At 33.6% G+C, this 18,479-nt stretch overlaps 2 protein-coding genes across 7 annotated transcripts; one reads left to right on the forward strand and one right to left on the reverse strand.

Annotated features, from left to right (window-relative positions):
- The first annotated feature begins 50 nt into the window (after window positions 1-50).
- Window positions 51-5,298, forward strand: LOC140985389 (prolycopene isomerase, chloroplastic-like). The gene is made up of 13 exons (XM_073453244.1): window positions 51-884; window positions 1,614-1,820; window positions 1,903-2,002; window positions 2,494-2,576; window positions 2,652-2,708; window positions 3,073-3,225; window positions 3,326-3,404; window positions 3,515-3,663; window positions 3,738-3,872; window positions 3,981-4,094; window positions 4,329-4,439; window positions 4,548-4,656; window positions 5,064-5,298. Exons 1-13 carry the CDS (start codon window positions 408-410, stop codon window positions 5,135-5,137), a joined length of 1,848 nt encoding a protein of 615 aa, XP_073309345.1. The 5' UTR covers window positions 51-407; the 3' UTR covers window positions 5,138-5,298.
- Window positions 5,299-5,384: 86 nt separating this feature from the next.
- On the reverse strand, window positions 5,385-11,155 carry LOC140985354 (ABC transporter G family member 22-like). 6 transcript variants are annotated; one of them, XM_073453202.1, is made up of 11 exons: window positions 11,039-11,155; window positions 10,435-10,880; window positions 8,968-9,038; window positions 8,262-8,497; window positions 7,851-8,006; window positions 7,532-7,715; window positions 7,085-7,393; window positions 6,658-6,945; window positions 6,242-6,526; window positions 6,046-6,153; window positions 5,385-5,952 (listed from the first exon to the last, which is right to left on the reverse strand). In XM_073453202.1, exons 2-11 carry the CDS (start codon window positions 10,859-10,861, stop codon window positions 5,731-5,733), a joined length of 2,286 nt encoding a protein of 761 aa, XP_073309303.1. In that variant the 5' UTR covers window positions 10,862-10,880; window positions 11,039-11,155; the 3' UTR covers window positions 5,385-5,730. The 6 variants fall into 6 exon arrangements, with proteins under 6 accessions (XP_073309303.1, XP_073309311.1, XP_073309295.1 ...); XM_073453210.1 differs by having other exon boundaries at window positions 6,242-6,451; window positions 8,968-9,041; XM_073453194.1 differs by having other exon boundaries at window positions 8,968-9,041.
- Window positions 11,156-18,479: the final 7,324 nt, after the last annotated feature.

Below are 18,479 nucleotides of genomic sequence, written 5' to 3' on the forward strand. Positions count from 1 at the left end.
ACAAAGCCAACAAAAAATTTGTGAGGGTGGTACGATTCTTAATTTGAGTTGTCGTATCTAAACGAGGAATCATTGTCTGAAGTGATGCTAATCCATCCCCAACTCCACCTTACCTTCCCGGACCAAAATCTACTAAAATCCAACACATTCCTGCACCAGATGCCCAACCAAATTTTCCACTCCCTGTCACCCCGTGTTATTGTCAACCTCTGAGTCAGAAATAAATAAGATTTCTCTTTTCTGATTTATTGTCCGAAGTTCAGTCTTTCGTGAAATTTACAAGAAAGTGGAATTTGGGTATTTCAAGAATTACCTCTCTAGCGACTGCGGATGTCCAGAGTTGGATAGTGTCATCCGAAGTCCCGAATTCTTGATTTTTAACCTTAAAGAATACGAACAGTTGCAAAATGGACATCCTAAGTTTTGGGCTTCCCATATCCCACTCGTCCATCAGTCAATGGAAGACTAAATCTGTTTTCAGACGAGAGCCCGAGAATCAAAACCATCGAATTGTTTGTTTTGATTCTTTAAAACGGCAAAATTTCAATGACTACCAGTTTCTTGATCCGGGATTTGTCGTTGGCAGGGCTAAACGTGGAAAAAGAAGCAATCGTTACAGGTTGAAATCAGTGATTGATGCAGAAAAAACGGTGGAAAGTGAGGGTCGAAAGACAGAAGGTGATTTGAAAAGTAATTATTTTGATGCCATCGTTATAGGTTCTGGGATTGGAGGATTGGTGGCGGCAACTCAGCTGGCAGTGAGAGGGGCTAAGGTGTTGGTTCTGGAGAAGTATGTGATCCCAGGAGGAAGCTCTGGGTTTTACCAAAGGGATGGATTCACATTTGACGTTGGATCATCTGTTATGTTCGGTTTCAGCGATAAGGTTGGTTGATTATGAGCATAATTTTCCATCATTAATGTATGATTTATCCACTGTTAAATTCTTAAATTGTTGAAGGGGCTGACTTGTAAGCAGGTTTAGACTTAGTTATTTTATTGTCGCGTCTTTACGTTTCATTTGAAAATTTTGCATTCATAATCAATACTACTGTGCTTGCCATTGTTTATATATTATGCTTTTGAATTATGTTACTTGGAAAAGATGGTGCGTTTTTTTATTTATTTTGTATTTGATGATTAATATATGATCTACAAAATTATGGCCGAGACTTGTGAGAGACCAAAGAAGCTTTTGAGTAGTAAAGCCAGTTCCAATTATTTTGATTCCAAAACAACAACAACAAAAAAGAAATCTCTGAAGTAGCTTCAGCTGATTCCCATAGCAATTGCTTCCCATCAAATATCGTATTTGTGTCATAGTTTGCAACATGTAAGAATTCTTCACTGTAACTTAACTAGCACTATTTTCCGACATTAAAAAAGTGGTTATCTATTCAGACTCTTGGAAAAGTTGGATACACTTTTGCTGGCATTGACTTTTACTGTGTTGTACATGATCATAAATTGTTTAAGGTGGTTCAACCACTGGGTTGTGCTGCCTCAATTGTTCTGTCCTTGCTTCTTTTGGTTGTTATAGATGTGATTATCACAATTTATATCTTTTTCTGTAAGTGATTATCGTTCATTAAACAGATATCATGAATCCTTTCAGGGAAATCTAAATTTGATTACGCAAGCGCTAGAAGCAGTTGGATGTAGGATGCAATCCATACCAGACCCAACCACGGTTCATTTTCATTTACCTAATGGTTTTTCTATCCAAGTGCATAGGCATTATAGTGAATTTATCTCAGAACTTGTCGCTAAATTTCCCCACGAGGAAGAAGGAATTCTCAAATTCTATGGCGAATGCTGGAAGGTTTGTGTTGATTAAGATGATTTTTGGTGGTTCACTCTGTTGATTTAAACTAACACTGAAGTTTCAATGTCCATTTTGGTAGATCTTTAATGCCTTGAACTCGCTGGAGTTGAAATCCTTAGAGGAGCCTATCTATCTGTTTGGACAATTTTTCAAGAAGCCTCTTGAATGCTTGACTCTGGGTAGTTTATATATTTTTTTCTGTTTCTGTGTCTGCAGTCTATTTTATTCATCACCTTGATTCTATATATCATTTTGATTAGGCTATCACCTTATCTTGATCATCAAAAGGTTTGCATGTCAATTGATTAGAGCAGAGCCCCTTCATTATTGTGTAAACCTGTGATTTAACCTGAAAGTACAGTGTGAAGTAAATATAGGAAACCCATCTACGCATGACCTCACCGGTGAGTCTTGAAACAAGAACATTTTTGAGCTAGGTTGAATAACCACTACTCTTGTTCAAAAGCCTTTACCAAATTATAGAAGTAAAAGACCATCGGCGTTAGATTTATGTTTAGGATGCGTGGTAAATCAAAATGGCATCACAAGACTCATCAATTATCACACTGCTTTCACATATAATTTTTGTTATGCATTAATGATTTCTGTTATGAGCCGCCGAAATTTGCCAACATCTGCCGTTGATGCATGTTTATGTTGTTCATCTCAGCCTACTATCTGCCTCAGAACGCAGGTGATATAGCTCGGAAGTATATTAAGGATCCTGAATTGCTCTCCTTTATTGATACTGAGGTGTGAATGTGAAGCTTTATATCAACTTAATTGAATCTTTTTTATAGTTATTTGATTTGGATTTCTTTCTGACAGTGTTTTATAGTGAGCACAGTCAATGCTAATCGAACACCTATGATCAATGCAAGCATGGTAATCTTGTTTAAAAGTTTTTGTGCCTCTTTCATTTATTCGTATCCATCACGTTCCTATTTTGTTTTGCGTTGAATTTGAATAGCAGAAATATAGTAAATAGAGAAATCAACACAAAACAAGATTTAGATGATTCGGTCATAAACACCGATGTGCATGACACAATTCCCAAATGGGTAAAACTCGTTTTGACCTTAGTCTTCACTACAGCCATCACCTCTTTGTATAATTGAAATTAGATTGTGACAAATATATTAGAAAATCTTTTCAAGCTATAAAACCATTGAAAAATATATGATAATTTTAATAATATAAAATCCGATTATAGAATGTATTATTTGGTTTCTAATATTCTTTCTCACAGGTTTTATGTGACAGACATTTTGGGGGAATTAACTATCCTGTTGGTGGAATTGGGGAAATCGCAAAGACATTGGCAAAAGGTTTGATTAATCATGGGAGCAATATAATCTACAGGGCAAACGCAACCAACATTGTGATCGAAAATGGACAAGCAGTAAGATTGAGTGCAATCTTTCTTTTCTTTGCGGTGTTTCATGGTTATTCTCGTATCATCTTGCGTGAGGAGTTACATATTTTGCTTCACTTTCTTGTAGGTTGGGGTTAAGCTATCTGATGGAAGGGAATTCTATGCTAAAACCATAATTTCAAATGCCACTAGATGGGATACTTTTGGTATTTGCACAAAAATTTGTGTGATATTGAAAATCAACTTCACTTGTTGCAGTTGTTCATAATAGACTTAGTAGTATTTTGGTGAAAGTTATTTGATTTTTTTTATATAGAAAAGCTCTTGAAAAAGGAGGCTTTGCCCAAAGAAGAAGAACAATTTCAAAAGGCCTATGTTAAAGCACCATCTTTTCTCTCTATTCACTTGGGGGTTAAAGCGGAAGTTTTGCCACCAAATACAGATTGCCACCATTTTGTCCTCGAGGTACAATGATTATATCAGAGGATCCGAATTAGTTTTCCTCTTATTTATTTTCTTGATTTGTTCCGAGTTTGTAGGATGATTGGAAATGTTTAGAAGATCCTTATGGAAGTATATTCTTGAGCATTCCAACAGTTCTTGACTCGTCATTAGCTCCAGAAGGAAAGCACATCCTTCACATTTTTACAACTTCTTCCATTGAGGACTGGGAGGTATTTGACTTAATTTTTCCCCCAAATAAGAGCATTATATTTTCCCATGATCAATTCCTTTCTTCTTTTATACTAGTGGGAACCATGATGACGACTCTTTTATTTTAGGGTCTCTCTCGGACAGATTATGAAACCAAGAAGGAACTCGTGGCAGAAAAGATAATTAGCAGGCTTGAGAAGAAATTATTCCCTGCACTTCAGTCATCTATTGTTTTCAAGGAGGTATGACAATTTCTTCCCAAACATTGCCACAAGTTTACTGATTGCTCAGTTATGTATCCGGATAATCTAATTATATATTGAAATTGTTGTTCTGGGAAGTTGCATCTTCTAAACTCAATCACATGACACTGTATGTATATATACACGTATTAATTTACTCAGTGTTCTTGTCACTTCTTTTAGTTCAAATGTTGGGATTGTTCTGATATCTCGCTCGACTTCTATATATGACAGGTGGGGACCCCAAAGACACATAGGCGGTACCTGGCTCGTGATAGTGGTACCTACGGCCCCATGCCCCGCAATACCCCAAAAGGCTTATTAGGAATGCCGTTCAATACAACTGTTAGTTAATCCATTTGTCACTCATTGCGACTTTTCGAGCCATGAATGGAAAGTTGTTATTCCTATCAATCTTAGTTTTTAACTTTGGACATTTAATGAATTTTTTAGGCTATAAAGGGCTTGTATTGTGTGGGAGACAGTTGCTTTCCAGGGCAAGGTGTTATATCTGTTGCCTTTTCAGGAGTTATGTGTGCACACAGAGTAGCGGCTGATTTAGGTAAGAGATTTTATTAGTTTCTTTATTTACTTGGAAAAAGTGTTCTCTGATGCAAATAGTCAAAGGAGATAAGGATTTATGTAATCAATGCATATGCGCTTTGTTTTTATGCTTTGAGGACGTAGAAGAATACTCTTTTCTCTGAAAACAACTTTAAATTTCAATCTATTGCGGTAATAAGATTAAGAGAACAAAACTGGAGGTAATTGATTTTCTCAAACAATTTATTTTCCTGAAACCGTTGCAGAATTCATAGCTTGATAAAAGATCATGAATCAATTAGAGCTTCACGAGCTTACAAATATATGTCTGACCACCAAAAGGATTTTGATGGATTGAAAAATTGATTTGCTTGCTTTGCTTCTTTGGATTCAGTTGATTTATGTTTTCTTCGAGATTTCATGTAGGTTTTGAAAAGAAAAATGCTGTTCTCGATGCTGCTCTTCTTCGGCTACTTGGTTGGGTGAGAACTCTGGCATAATATTCCTTTATGAAGTCGAAGAAAATATGTGGCTTTTGAACAGAAAACCGTTAGTTGCTCCTGTATGGTCACGAGGAGCAAGAGCATGCCATCAAATGTCAACCGCTTCTTTCGCTCTCTGTTGATAGAATGGTGATAAATGCAGATAGAGGTACTAAATGGTAGCTTGGGTTTTATATATTCTAGCAAATAACCTTTTATTGGAGCCTTTCAAAAATTTTATCAGCTACTTTACAAAAACTATACGTGGAATGGCTAATTTTCTAGGAGATGTCATTCAATTCAAGCTAAAAGTGATATGACAGCCTCATTGTACAACTTATTAGATGAAGAAACTTGGTCGTCAAACTTCCGTGCACACTATTGAGTAGATCATGCTAAATTTGTCTTCAACGACTTCACAATGGATACGTTTTCCTAACCTAAGCCAAACTCTGGAATTAGAACCTCTTTTGGAGGCAAAAAAGTTCCAATATCTAAGGACGTAATTATGCTTCTTTTTATCTTCTTGTCCTGATGGATCGTCAAAAGTCATGAAACCAAAAGATTGGTTCTTCTGTGACCATCTGTGATTTGTATGGATGCCAGAACATCTAAGCTCCTGGATGGACCGTCATTCTTCTCAAAGATACGTATGCTAGGAGTCGGTAGCCAAAGACCATGGCTAGCAGAACTCCAACTTCCTCATAACCACTGTCTATTCTGACCCCATTAATTGAGTGACTGATATGTTGGTATTGCACTTTGAGTAGAAGCTTGTAAGTGTGATAGTTAAAGGAGAGATAACGAAGCCATGATATGAACACCGGGACATTCTACAAATTATTGATCACATGTTATTTTCTGAATTTGATGCTTTTTAGATGGTAGAATGGTACGACCATTGTATTTAAAGTTTTGGAACTTACCTGCACGAAGAATCCCCCAGCCAACATGAAGGTCATCACAGTGACTGAGGCCAGGGTTGTTGCCCTTTTCATATCCAATAGTGTAGCTCCGATGGCTAGCCCAAGTCCCTATTTCAAAACACATGTTAAGTAAATCTTGTGTTGGGAATTATCTTGTTGAAGTAGTGATGATCAGGTAAATGGAAGAAATGCGCACCTGAGCTGCTATAATGCAAAGAAAAACTGTCACCATTGTGAGGAAAAAGGAGCCGGCATTCATTTTTAAGCCTGCCATAAAATATACAACAAGAAGAAAAAGTACTGGCAGCAATAGGTCTAGTGGAAGATCACTTGTGGTTCTAGCCACAAAATATGCGCTTAACCTATACATGTCAGCTGCTCGCTCCTTGCTTAGCATGGCTCTTTCCTGAGGAAACGTAAATATGGCAGTGAAGACTGGGAAAAAACCCCAGAAAACAGCTATGAAGAACAGTAATCCTGCCTGCAATAAAATATCTTTTAGATTGTGACGGATACCTTGTTTCTAGGGGGATTAAGTACTAGTAGTACTGTTTTAGTGTGGGTAACTTCTAATCTGTATATTATCGATTTTGAAAAGTTAAAATATATTACCTGATCTTGAAGTTCTTTGGGATTATCACTACCAGATTGCCACCACAACAATCCCAAAATAGTTGCTGTTGTCAGAACCTGAGTAATCCTCAACCAGCTGAAATAGTCATTCTTCCGTTCTTTAAGTCCTCTCCAAAATAATATGGAATATTGTTCATACCAGCTTGCTCCATATTCTCTCTTGGAAGAACTTAGTTTAGACTTCATTTCTTCATCCATAGATACTGGCTCCATAATATTTTCCTTCTCATGCACAGCAACTCGTGCCTCATAGGCCTCCACGAGATACTGGATGAGAAAAATTTCTTTCTAAATAAAGAGCTTGCAATGTTAACTCGTTATCTTTTGCATTTTTTTTAACTACGTAAAGAAAATCAACCAACCACCAGTTTAAAATTCTCATTTGTTGTGTCAAAATATATTTTACCTCATGTATAACTGCAGGGTCAATCTTTCCACCCTTTGTTTCTGCTTTGAAGTTTCCCATTTGCACCTTGTCTTTGAATTCTGATGGGATGGAAATATCTGTTACATTTCCACTTGCTAGGTCAAGCATGAATTCTGCAGGGTTCATTGCTATAAGGGGGGAACATCCTATAGTAGAAAAGTAAGCCATTGCTTCTGATGCCTTTCCGAAATAAAGCAAGCTCCCTTTACCAAGTAAAATCAACTTATCAAATTTAAGGAAAAGTCGGCTTGATGGCTGATGGATTGTGGTAATTACTGTTTTTCCAGCCTGCCACAGTATTGGACATATTATACAAGGAGTTATAGTATTGGAATCCTTAAAATGAAAGAAACGATGTGTTAAGATCCACAAAAATAAAATTGGAGAACTGTAGTGAGGGTCATGGAAAGAATTCACAATTGCTACCTCTGCTATGTCATTTAAGGTCTCGATTATCCTTGAAGCCGTGGTAGAATCCAGGCCAGACGTAGGTTCATCAAGGAACAACAGTGATGGATTGATTATTATCTCGTTTCCAATGCACACGCGCTTCCGTTCCCCACCTGAAACACCCCTAACGAAGGAGCCACCAATTATTGTGTCTTGACACCTAGTAAAATTAAGTGTTGCATTGATCTATATCAGGGTTGTTGAAAAGCTTCAGAACCATTTACATCTTTTTTCTGTTTAAGGAAGTACAATATGTCTTTAACTTAAAAGTGTCAGAGGAAACCGCTGTAGTTACCTCTCAAGTCCCAGCTCGAGTATAACATCCATTGCTCTTTTTTCCTTTTCCTCTTTTGTTAATGTCCTTGGAAGTCGTAGTCGAGCCGCGTATGTAAGTGTTTCTCTTACCGTGAGGTTGGGGAATAGAACGTCGTCTTGTGTCACGAACCCAATCCTGTTTCAACAAGAAGATAACGTATTTCAGTATAAATGGGTTACTGTGGTTTTCTATGACCACCCATTTTTTTTTTATCCCTCGTAGTCTCAAATTGTTAATATATGAAATTCTGGTGAGTTGAGTGTTAACTATTGTTCCCGTGACTTTCTTGTAGCTCTATTCTTACGTACGTTTTTCGGGTAGAGCTGCATAATATAATATACACGTACAGATCTTATGTTTAAGTATGTTGAACTGATTCAAGATACTCACCTGCTTTTTAGTGATTTCGAATATGGTTGATCGTTGTAAGTTATCGAACCGCCGATTGAGTGCTCTGCTACTCGCCCTCCGAGTAGACTCAGCAGTGTCGTCTTCCCGCTTCCCGATGGTCCCATCAATGCTAAAACTTCCCCCGGAACAACTGAGCCTGTGATTCCATTTAAAATATCCTTCTCCACCGTTGAAGCTATTCCTTTGATAACCAACTTGTATGTTACATCCGTGAACTGCATCCATGGTTGAAAATAGACGTTTTAAGGTGGACAAACCCGAATTTCACTAATCATACTCCTTTGTTACTTTCATCTCTACTACGACCTTATAATCTTGTCATTTTTGGTGGTTTTGTTGGTCCTTCGAGTTTTTAACACACTGTTTTATATAACTCATTATTACGGTGTCCGTTCAATTAATTTGGTTCTTGTTTTAAGGGGGATCGGAGTCTTGTACAAAGATGCCATGTAAAATGAAATTCTGTACAAGACTGAACCTGATACCATAGCGATATGTTCAATAAGTCGTATTGATCTGTAAAATACCGTGGATTCCTTCCTGCCCAAATACATAATATCAATCAATCGTGGCTCGACTATTGAACTCGGGATTGAGTTTAATATGATCATCAGTTAATGATGTTTTTGACATAAAAAAAAAAAAAAAAACGAGAACGTCTTGTTCACGGGGTCGTGTTACACACCTTGAGGAAGACTGGTAATGTGGGACTTGCGTGAAATTTCTGCCTACGCCTACCTGCCTCAAGATCTTCAGCTGCTAACACATTGTACAGGAATGTTACACAGAAATATACATTTTCATGCTTTGCAAGAAATTCAGACTACACGTCAATCACGACAATGAATCAGATAGACACCTTGTTGTGTTTCCTGTTTTTTCAAACAAAAATAATTAAACAATTTTTTTATCAGTTAGCAATTAAATTACAAAAATTTAAGTAAAACTGTGGCATTTTATCTAAATGAAACTCATTTTATCTACTTGTACAAAAGAATTTTAATATTACGAACCCATATATTATTCAACACAAATATGTTACGTATAAAATTATATAATAAGATTCATATATTTTATAGGTAATAATATAATATATTACAACTATTCTATATCAAAAATTATAAATAATCGAAAAACTGAAATGTTTAGTTGGTTTTATATTTGAATCGAAAAAATGAAATGTTTAGTTGGTTTTTTTTTTTTTCCATTTCTAAATACAACTTCCTCGAGTATATTTATAATAATAAAGCTAATATATAATTAAATACAGTTAATACTCTACAATAATTAATTTATACACATGCAAATGGTGAGTAATATAATTTTCTTGCATCTACTGGTTGGTGTTCAAGTCTTTCGTTTTGAATTATTTACCATATCATATTTGGTAAAAACATTTTTAAACAAACAATTTAGACATAATGTGATTACTACATGATAAGTTTAGGTGGACATGATTTTATTTATTTATTTATTTATTAAAAAACAAAAACAAGCAATTTCTGCACCTTGTAAGAAAAAAGTGACTGAAATTTGAGTTAGGTAACATGTCTAAAGATTGAAAAAATCAAAATAATTAAATTAAATGGAATAAGTGATAAGCTTGTGTATTTCAGAGTTCAATTAATTAATTTCACATTTAAATGATCGAAATTTTGGGCATATAATAATTTAATAATTCACATATATACATTTAAGCAAGTATTTGTTGTTTGGACAGGATAAATTGCCTGGAGAATAGGGTAGACGACGAGACTTATGGAGGATAATAAAATTATTATTCCCCAAAAGATTTATATTATCGGAAAATTTGTGAACCACGTTGCTTAGGCCTTTTTACATGGGACTACAACACTGAAATTAAATGCTTCCGTGTCTAAAAGTCGAATTTCTAGAAAATTCTTATTACTAAAAATAATCCAACCGAAGGTAATCAGTAACTTTGACCCTCAAATAATACATTTTTCCTAAATTTGGCTTCTATGCTAACATAGGATTTGATAAATATGGCGACACNATACGTTTTTTGTGCACATTTATGTGATCATCAACACGATATGTTTGCGGATTATATATTTTATGACCATGTAATGTGCATTAACATTTCTTTATAATTATCACTTGTACTCATATTTAAAATTAAAGGACTTACGTGTTTCATCATCGCTGAATGACTTCAAATCATCAATATCATCTGGTGGAACGGTAAAGCCAGTGAAGGAGAAAGAGAAGCCTAAGCTGGCGCTGGAAGCTCTGCTCAAGGCGGCGCCGCTGCTCAAATCTTCCATTTCGATTTTCATCTGTGCACTTCTCGACTTCCGAATGTGTGTGTTCTTACCAGTACTTCCGCCGCTTCGCCCAGGTGAAGCTGCCAAGAAACTCCTGCTTGACTTTCTTGACAGATTGCCACCACCCTCTGGACCACCTCCAGACGCCGGCACCGCAACTCCCGTCGTCGCTGCCTCGCTAGACGAAAACGCAGACTTCATTGGAGCCAGCGCCGCTGCCATCGCCTCAACTAGTTGATCGGATTTTGTTCGTAGAAGACCGACTGTGGAGTTTGTTTTCTCCATCGCCATAATAGCTGTGTATCGTTTTCTGCATGCAATCATGAGAATTCAAGATTGTATAATTTCTAAATATATTTATTATTACATGGGGATTTTACAACAAAAAATAGGTATCTTAATGTTTTCCTAAAATCTTCATATTTTGTTTGTGATATTCAATTAATGAAAAGTAGTACACTGACTTACAGCTGAATTTGGAGTGAGGTTGCGTAATGACATGAAAGGAAAGGAAAGAGTCTCGATCTGAAGGGAACTCGCGCGCTTGCATTTTTTTTATAAGGGCCAATGAATCTTCAAGTTACACAAATACCCCTCATTTTTATTGGGAGGGATTTACATTTTAAATTTTTATACTTTAATCATAATATATAAAAGCATATCGTATATTTTAAAATATCAATTATTTTTCTACGGTTGCAAAAATTACACTTGAAGCCCAAATTATTTTTAAATTGAATTTCAGTCAATTTAGAGTCCAAATTTAAGTTTATAATTGTTTGTTCGAACTTAATTGGGAAGTTTATATATATATATATATATATATATATATATATATAGTGTGTGTGTGTGTGTGTGTGTGTGTGTGCGCGTGCGTGTGTGTGTGTTCTCCTTTCGAAAGAATTTTTGTACTAAAATATTTTTATTTTGATGCAAAAGATCTTTCACAAAAATTATTTATAATACCAAAATTCAGAAGCAAAAGGTTAAGTTCTTGATCAGCTTTTTCTCTTACTTGAAAATTAGAAATGAAAAAAAAATTCAGCTCTTTTATTTTTTAAACATGTTTAAAAAATTCAGTATAGTGAAATAATCTTTTTAATTTTTAGTTATTTTAGTTCAAAGCGCTGACATGATAACAAAACAAGTCGTCAATTTCCGATCATGACCTCATTTTTTAGTGTCACGTCAATAATCCGATAAATATGATTGAATGAAAAAAATATTCAATGTCAGTACACAAGATACAAATTTAGAAAACTTGGAAATTAAAATAATTAACAAGATTTGTGTTATATAGACTTTTATCACAACCTTTTTCTAACTATTTGTCAACTAGTCATGACTTTTCAAGTGTACTATTACGAAAACAAATGAGCAATCAACTTCAGTCCAATGTCATTCATCTCTACCGTAGACGTGTTCGGACAATTTTTTCCATCCCCATTAATCATGGCAAACAAATTAGTCACTGTTATCATCGTCCAACCCCGCGTTTTCCGATGATGTCCTTAGAGTTGCCAGATCCAACGGGCCCCAATGCGTTTGGGATCATGGGATCCATGTTGGGGCCGTCGGATACGACCTTATTGTGTGTGTGTTTTTTTATTATAAGTGTCATATGAATATCAAGTGTGTTAAATAATTATTAATTAAATTAAATAGGAGCGTATCGTCGGAAGAAAGGATGAGACGATCGGTTTGTCGCTCAGATTCATTCCTCCCCCGTCACAACTAGCACATCAAAACGAGGTAGTAATTTGTAGCAGTAAAATGTTTTGATTCATTTTGTGTTATAATAATTTCTGGTTCATGGTGGAATGAATTATCTCAATTATGTAAATACATGGTTTACTTGTGAAACATGTACAATTAGGTTTAATGTCTATCCAATCAAACTTTTGATAATATTAATAGGTTTTTGTTTTATACAAATTAATTATAAATTAGGTGCTAGCTTGCCCTGCCTGGACGTGACATTTACATGCTGTCAAGAATCAGATTGCGGCCAAATTTCATCCGAGGTTTCCTCATTTATAGGGCATCTATTTGGTTCTTTCCTAATCATGTACCACTTCTATCTTTTGGCTTAGCTTCACATAACAACCACAATCATTGAAACACACACAAACAAAAGGTAGGTTATGGTTCACTTTAATAGAAAATTTAAATATACATAAGTTAGAATTTATGATCTTGTTAAGCTATAAAATTTACAAATTTATTTATAAAAATTATATTAAAATTTAAAGATTTTTCTATTTTGATGACATTAACAACAACAACGACGACGACAATAACAATAATAGTCCAGCTAGGTTTTTAACATTTAACTATTACGTGAGTTTGAACTCACATTTTTTTCAATGCAGTATCACTGATAATAAACTTCTTAGAATGACAATGTGATGAGGTAGGGTAGGGGCGGGGTAGGGTAGGGGGCAGGGCGGGCGGGGTAGGGTTCCCATCCCCGGCTCAATCCGTGGAGATAACTCTCCATCGGACCATCATTCTAGGTTTTATCTAATTGACATGAAAATTCTCATCCTGACTTCGCGAACATTAAATTTTCATCCTAGTCATCATCCTCGCTTCAAATAATTTAGAAATGATAACGAGTCTCGGATTTGTCATCATAATCCCCGACCTGACATTAATTAAATCACTATCTCCATCACTGATTTAAATAGCGGTTGAATTAGCCAAAAAAAATATTCTTCAAATTCACTTAAAGAATATTGATACAATAATCCAATTATATACATAAACACTAATATTAAAACAATACAAACTTTTCTAATTCATGGTTTTAATAAATAAAAAAGATAAAGCTACATAATTATCATGAAGTCACGAGTTAGATCATTAACGAGATTTGAATGAGATAAATTTGAATTTTTTTGTAAATTATCAAGAAAAATCATTATTATTATTACTAGTAATGATATTATTATCCGAGACCTCATGGAGGGTTCGGGGAGGATGATAATATTCTCATGCCCGTACCGATTTGCTTTGGGCCATCTCATTTCGGATTTTTCCCGCGGAGAAAATTGTCATCCCACTTCCAAATATATTTATTGAAAGATCCAATATGTGCACTTTCTTTCGAGTCAAAATTTGCTAAATAAAACATATGTTTCGTCATAATTTCATCATTCTCGTCGTCATGATCATTTTACATCTTTTAATCGAGATTACCGGGGATGAACATCTCACAATCATTTTCCATGGAAGAAAATGTCTTAAACGGCTAGCTAGTTGTTCCATCACCAAAAAATATTATTAAGTAAAGGAGACTATCATTCATACTTCAGAAAGTATTACTAACAGTTTACCTCATTTTTATATTTATTAGTTTACTTTCAAGATTAAACAAAAAAAAGAGTTATGTTAAAAAAAAATTTCACTTAGAAATTAATATCTTTAAAAAAGACGACGTGGCAGCTTAGCTAGATATTGATTATGATGCATCGCCAGATGTATGCTCCGTATAATATATACCCTAAGATATAATTTAGTACACTAGATAAGAGAGGCATTGATAAATAATCTTCTTTATCTCAAGTTTGATGTTTTTTAGAAAGCCCATGATAATATCATGAGCCTGTGATAAATAATTTTATACAAGGATAAAATATCCATTTTATGAGATGTGATAATTTTAATTTAATGATAAAAAAACACCACAAATGACTTAATTGCCCTCAATATATAAAAATGGTTTGGTTGGGTTTAAGACTAATTAGTATATCACATCCCATATACGATCAAGTTCTAAATTAGTATCACTAGATGATAATTATATAAATGATTTTTATAAATATATGCTAATAGGTAGAAATTAAAATCAAATAAATATTTTTATTTATTTTTATATATTATATAATATGATAATTATATAAATGAACTCGAGATAATTATATAAATGATTTTTATAAATCTCAACAAAATTATTAGTATCACCCGATTAACCTTAAAAATTGATATTTGACTTGGCTTACAAAATCAAAGGCTCAATTATCATATTATATAATATATAAAATTAGGTAAAAATCAATAAATCATGCAAGCACTGTCGGCACATGAACAGATAAGAAATATGAACTCAAACAACAACTTTGAAATTATAAAATTTATTATGATAAAGATAATTTTGTCATTACAATCTAATATATAAATTTAATTACTTTTATTAAAATCATACCNATTGAAACATATGTCGGTGCTCTATACTAAATTCACATTGAATCTATATTTGAATTTTTTATTGATTTGATTGGAGTTAAAAATGGATAATATTACATTTAAAAAATGGAAAATATTTAATCTTACTTTTTTTCTGAAAGAAAAAAAGTCAAATTAAACGAGATTTAGCTAGATATATATGTATACAGGTGGAGCCAACTGTGCTTCCCGGTGGGCAAAAAGGGCGGTGCCGGCCAATCCACGTGATAGGGACGGTGGCCAGCGTCTGATACTAAGCTAACTCCGCCACACACCTGGTAACCAAAATATCACGTGAATTAGCTAGTCACGATTGCAACATACATAAATATATTATTTATTTTTATCTAACTTTACATTCTTGCTCAGCTACTCCTTCGTTGGAAAGTTTTGTTTCATTCATTTTCCCATAAACTTTTTTTTTATAATTTATTTATTTATTGGGTTGTCATAATAATATTAATAATAACAATGGATGATGTTTAATTTCCAATTGGCTGAAGATTCTAACATTTGTCAAGCACGCATGCGATGGCGTCGGTCCCTATATATATTGAAAATTAGAATAATTTTTTTAAAGATTTATGTATACGTATATGCATGCATGCAGCATCATGTTAAATTAAATATGATTCTTTAATTTTTTTGATTGATAATTAGAAGAATTTTTTAAAGATTTGATTATGTGCATGGTATATCATCGATTTAATATACTTGTTGACTGACTGTACATCAAACATTACATATTGATTGATTGTTCTTTCGTTAGAACGATATCACTTTCCAACAATCATCGTCTCAATAATTACATATATGTGATATTTTTTTGCTAACTGATGATCCTTGTAATTACGTCATGAATGTGCATATAATTTAGATTTCTAAGATTATCTTACTTTCATATTTTCCTTTTTAATTGAGATGAGACTATATTCGATCCCCTAGGTAAGTAATCTTTTGATTCTTGATATATAGAAAAATTATGTGTATATTTAATTGTTCATGTGAATGAACACAATGCATCATATGCAACGAAAGCCAGATATTGAGATGAGTCTGAGCGACATCCAAGTATGTTTTAATATATGATGATTAATTGATCATATGGTGAATTTCACATATTTTTATTTTGAATTCAGATGATCAAATTATGAAAATATATCGAGGATAGCACTTCGAGTGCCGACGGAACCTACATATTGTGTCATGACTCATGCAGTTAAATTTTGACAACTAAGTGAAATTTCAGAAACAAAAAAGTACTTGTAAATAGATGTACTATGATAAATGTACAACGTGATTGTACCAAAAACAAACTAATTCCAAAAACGAAAAGATCACATAAACGAGTCGACAAAATCAATAAAATGAAAAGTTAGTACATGTCTGGTTTTGTTAAAAAAATCGTAGAAAATAGTGACAAGTGATAAAATGAAAAGTAGTAATCAAATTAAAGTCAATATATAATTGGCCATATACTACAAATTAGACGTACGTGATCATAACATGCACCGTGTCCTAAAGCCTATCGTCAATTTTTTTATGATTAGGAGATATCACATTAAAAAGTTGACACAAAACCTTAAGGTTTACAAATATGCGTGTCGATAANCGTCTCATAAAATACGATCCGTGAGACCGTCTCACACAAATTTTTGTCCTCAAAGTACTTGATGAAAATTCGTAAATTTTTTTATAGAATTATTCTTTGTTTGGTAAACTCTCTTGATTGACAGTTTCTTCCTATTTGTTCGAGTAGAATCCGAAGTATCGATCTTATTGGGTAGAATATCTTCCCGACTATATCATTTAGCGATCACTCCGAAAATATAAATATGCGTCCCATGAGGTAAATAAAATATCGTTATGTCTTGGGTATACATGCTCGAGTCGAAATCAACATAAAGTTTTGGTCCAATTTTGATTATTGCAATAGCAAAGTAAAATGAATCCTAACCATTCATTATTTCAACGATAATAACAATCAAACTAGAAAATAGGATGAGAAGTACTGATGGCTCCAGTTTACAAGATCATCCTTTTTCGTCTGGGAAATTAAGGAACTTGTGGTCTTGTGGAAATATTTTGGTGCTAAAAATTGTCCGAAAACTAACAGAAATTTTATTGTTGTCTAGACTTTGGGTCAAACTCAACTCCTGAAAGCTAGCTCAGGTAGGATGATGAGATTGGAAATAAACAACTGGAACATGAAGTTTACACCACATTTCGAGTGGCTTACATGACAATCTAACATATAATGATGAGTCTAAACTCTAATACTATGTTAAGATTGAGAATTTACACCTGACTCAACCTGGAAAGCTAACTCGAGAGATGATTGTCTAAACTCATATATTGTGTATCTTCTTCTTGGTATAACTTCCACGTTTAGATGAGTGAGATGCATTCATTTGGTAGAGCATCGCAAATGCTGTAATATTATTGTATTCTAAATGGTAAAGGCCGACGATTATATGGTTTGTGTATTGGATTTAATGTCACTATATTTAAATGGAATAATTTGCCATAAGAGCATGTCCACTATATTTTATTTGCAGTAAACTTAGTGCTTGGGCTTGTAGGGCCGAGCGGTGACGGAGTAGGTTGGGCCTGCCTGACTGGTTGAACTGTCAAATCCGATCCAGTTCCACGCTGGCCCATAAAAATAAATCCAAAATCTGTCCTCGTTATTTTCAAACAACCTTTTTGATACACATGGTCTGGTACTTGCTCGTCAAAATCGCATTCAGCGCCGATTGTAAAATCAAAAAAACGTATATAACCTCCTCTATAAAGTTTAATGATATGTAAAACTATAATTTTTATATGTTGTTTATCTGTAGTGTCTATTTCTATGTGATTATTAAGCAAGCAGTCATCTATTAGACGTGATGAAGTATATTAAAATTGCACATCTATTATGTAAGTTTCACCTCAGTGATGAACACAAAAATGATGTACAATTGGTGAATTAACTTATCAAAATTGTGTAAAACCAAGCATACTCTTTACAAATCTAACAAATATGAATTAACATAAATCTGCACTCCATGTTTCACATAAAAAAATTATGCACTCTATGATCTCACATATTTTTTTATAGATGAAAATCGGTAAAAAAAATATTAAAAATAAGGTACTAATATATGATATTTAAATACCGACTATTTTAGATTTAGTACAAAAGATAAGATTTTAAATATAAAATTAGAACAATTATATTAATATCAATAATTATTATATTTGTTTGATACTAAAATATCATATATTAGTATCAGATGTGAAAGAGATATATTCAAATATAATATATTAATATCATATTTTCAATGTTTTGTACAGATTTTTATTTGAAAGAAGACATGCCATTAATATAAGTATTTTTTTACGCATGTTTGGATATTCAAAAACATATATTATTATCAAATGTGAAATATTGACATTCAAATATCATATAATATTTTCAAATGTTTGTATCAATTTTCATCCAAATTTTTTTTTTTTTTTAACTAAAAAGTGCTAAAACAATTTTTGTGGACAAGGGATTATAAACACATATTATATTTAACAGGACTGACCATAAACCCAAATTTAGGTTTGGGGATTTAAAACAATTTACCCTAAAATATTATTTAAAATAGATTTGTAAAATAAAATATATTGAATTCCAGAAACATTGGTGATC

This window comes from Primulina huaijiensis, chromosome 1, assembly GCF_012295235.1.
Source record: "Primulina huaijiensis isolate GDHJ02 chromosome 1, ASM1229523v2, whole genome shotgun sequence".
NCBI classification, from domain to species: Eukaryota; Viridiplantae; Streptophyta; class Magnoliopsida; order Lamiales; family Gesneriaceae; genus Primulina; species Primulina huaijiensis.

Excerpts from the sequence above, each read along its gene's own strand:
- LOC140985389 (XM_073453244.1), top strand. The coding sequence starts at position 408 with ATGGACATCCTAAGTTTTGGGCTTCCCATATCCCACTCGTCCATCAGT. Across the intron at positions 2,577-2,651 it reads TCTCCTTTATTGATACTGAG|TGTTTTATAGTGAGCACAGT; the intron begins GTGTGAATGTGA and ends TCTTTCTGACAG. Across the intron at positions 3,226-3,325 it reads TGATCGAAAATGGACAAGCA|GTTGGGGTTAAGCTATCTGA; the intron begins GTAAGATTGAGT and ends ACTTTCTTGTAG.
- LOC140985354 (XM_073453194.1), bottom strand. The coding sequence starts at position 10,861 with ATGGCGATGGAGAAAACAAACTCCACAGTCGGTCTTCTACGAACAAAA. Across the intron at positions 8,498-8,967 it reads CATTACCAGTCTTCCTCAAG|TTCACGGATGTAACATACAA; the intron begins GTGTGTAACACG and ends CCATGGATGCAG. Across the intron at positions 6,154-6,241 it reads TTTGCATTATAGCAGCTCAG|GGACTTGGGCTAGCCATCGG; the intron begins GTGCGCATTTCT and ends GTTTTGAAATAG.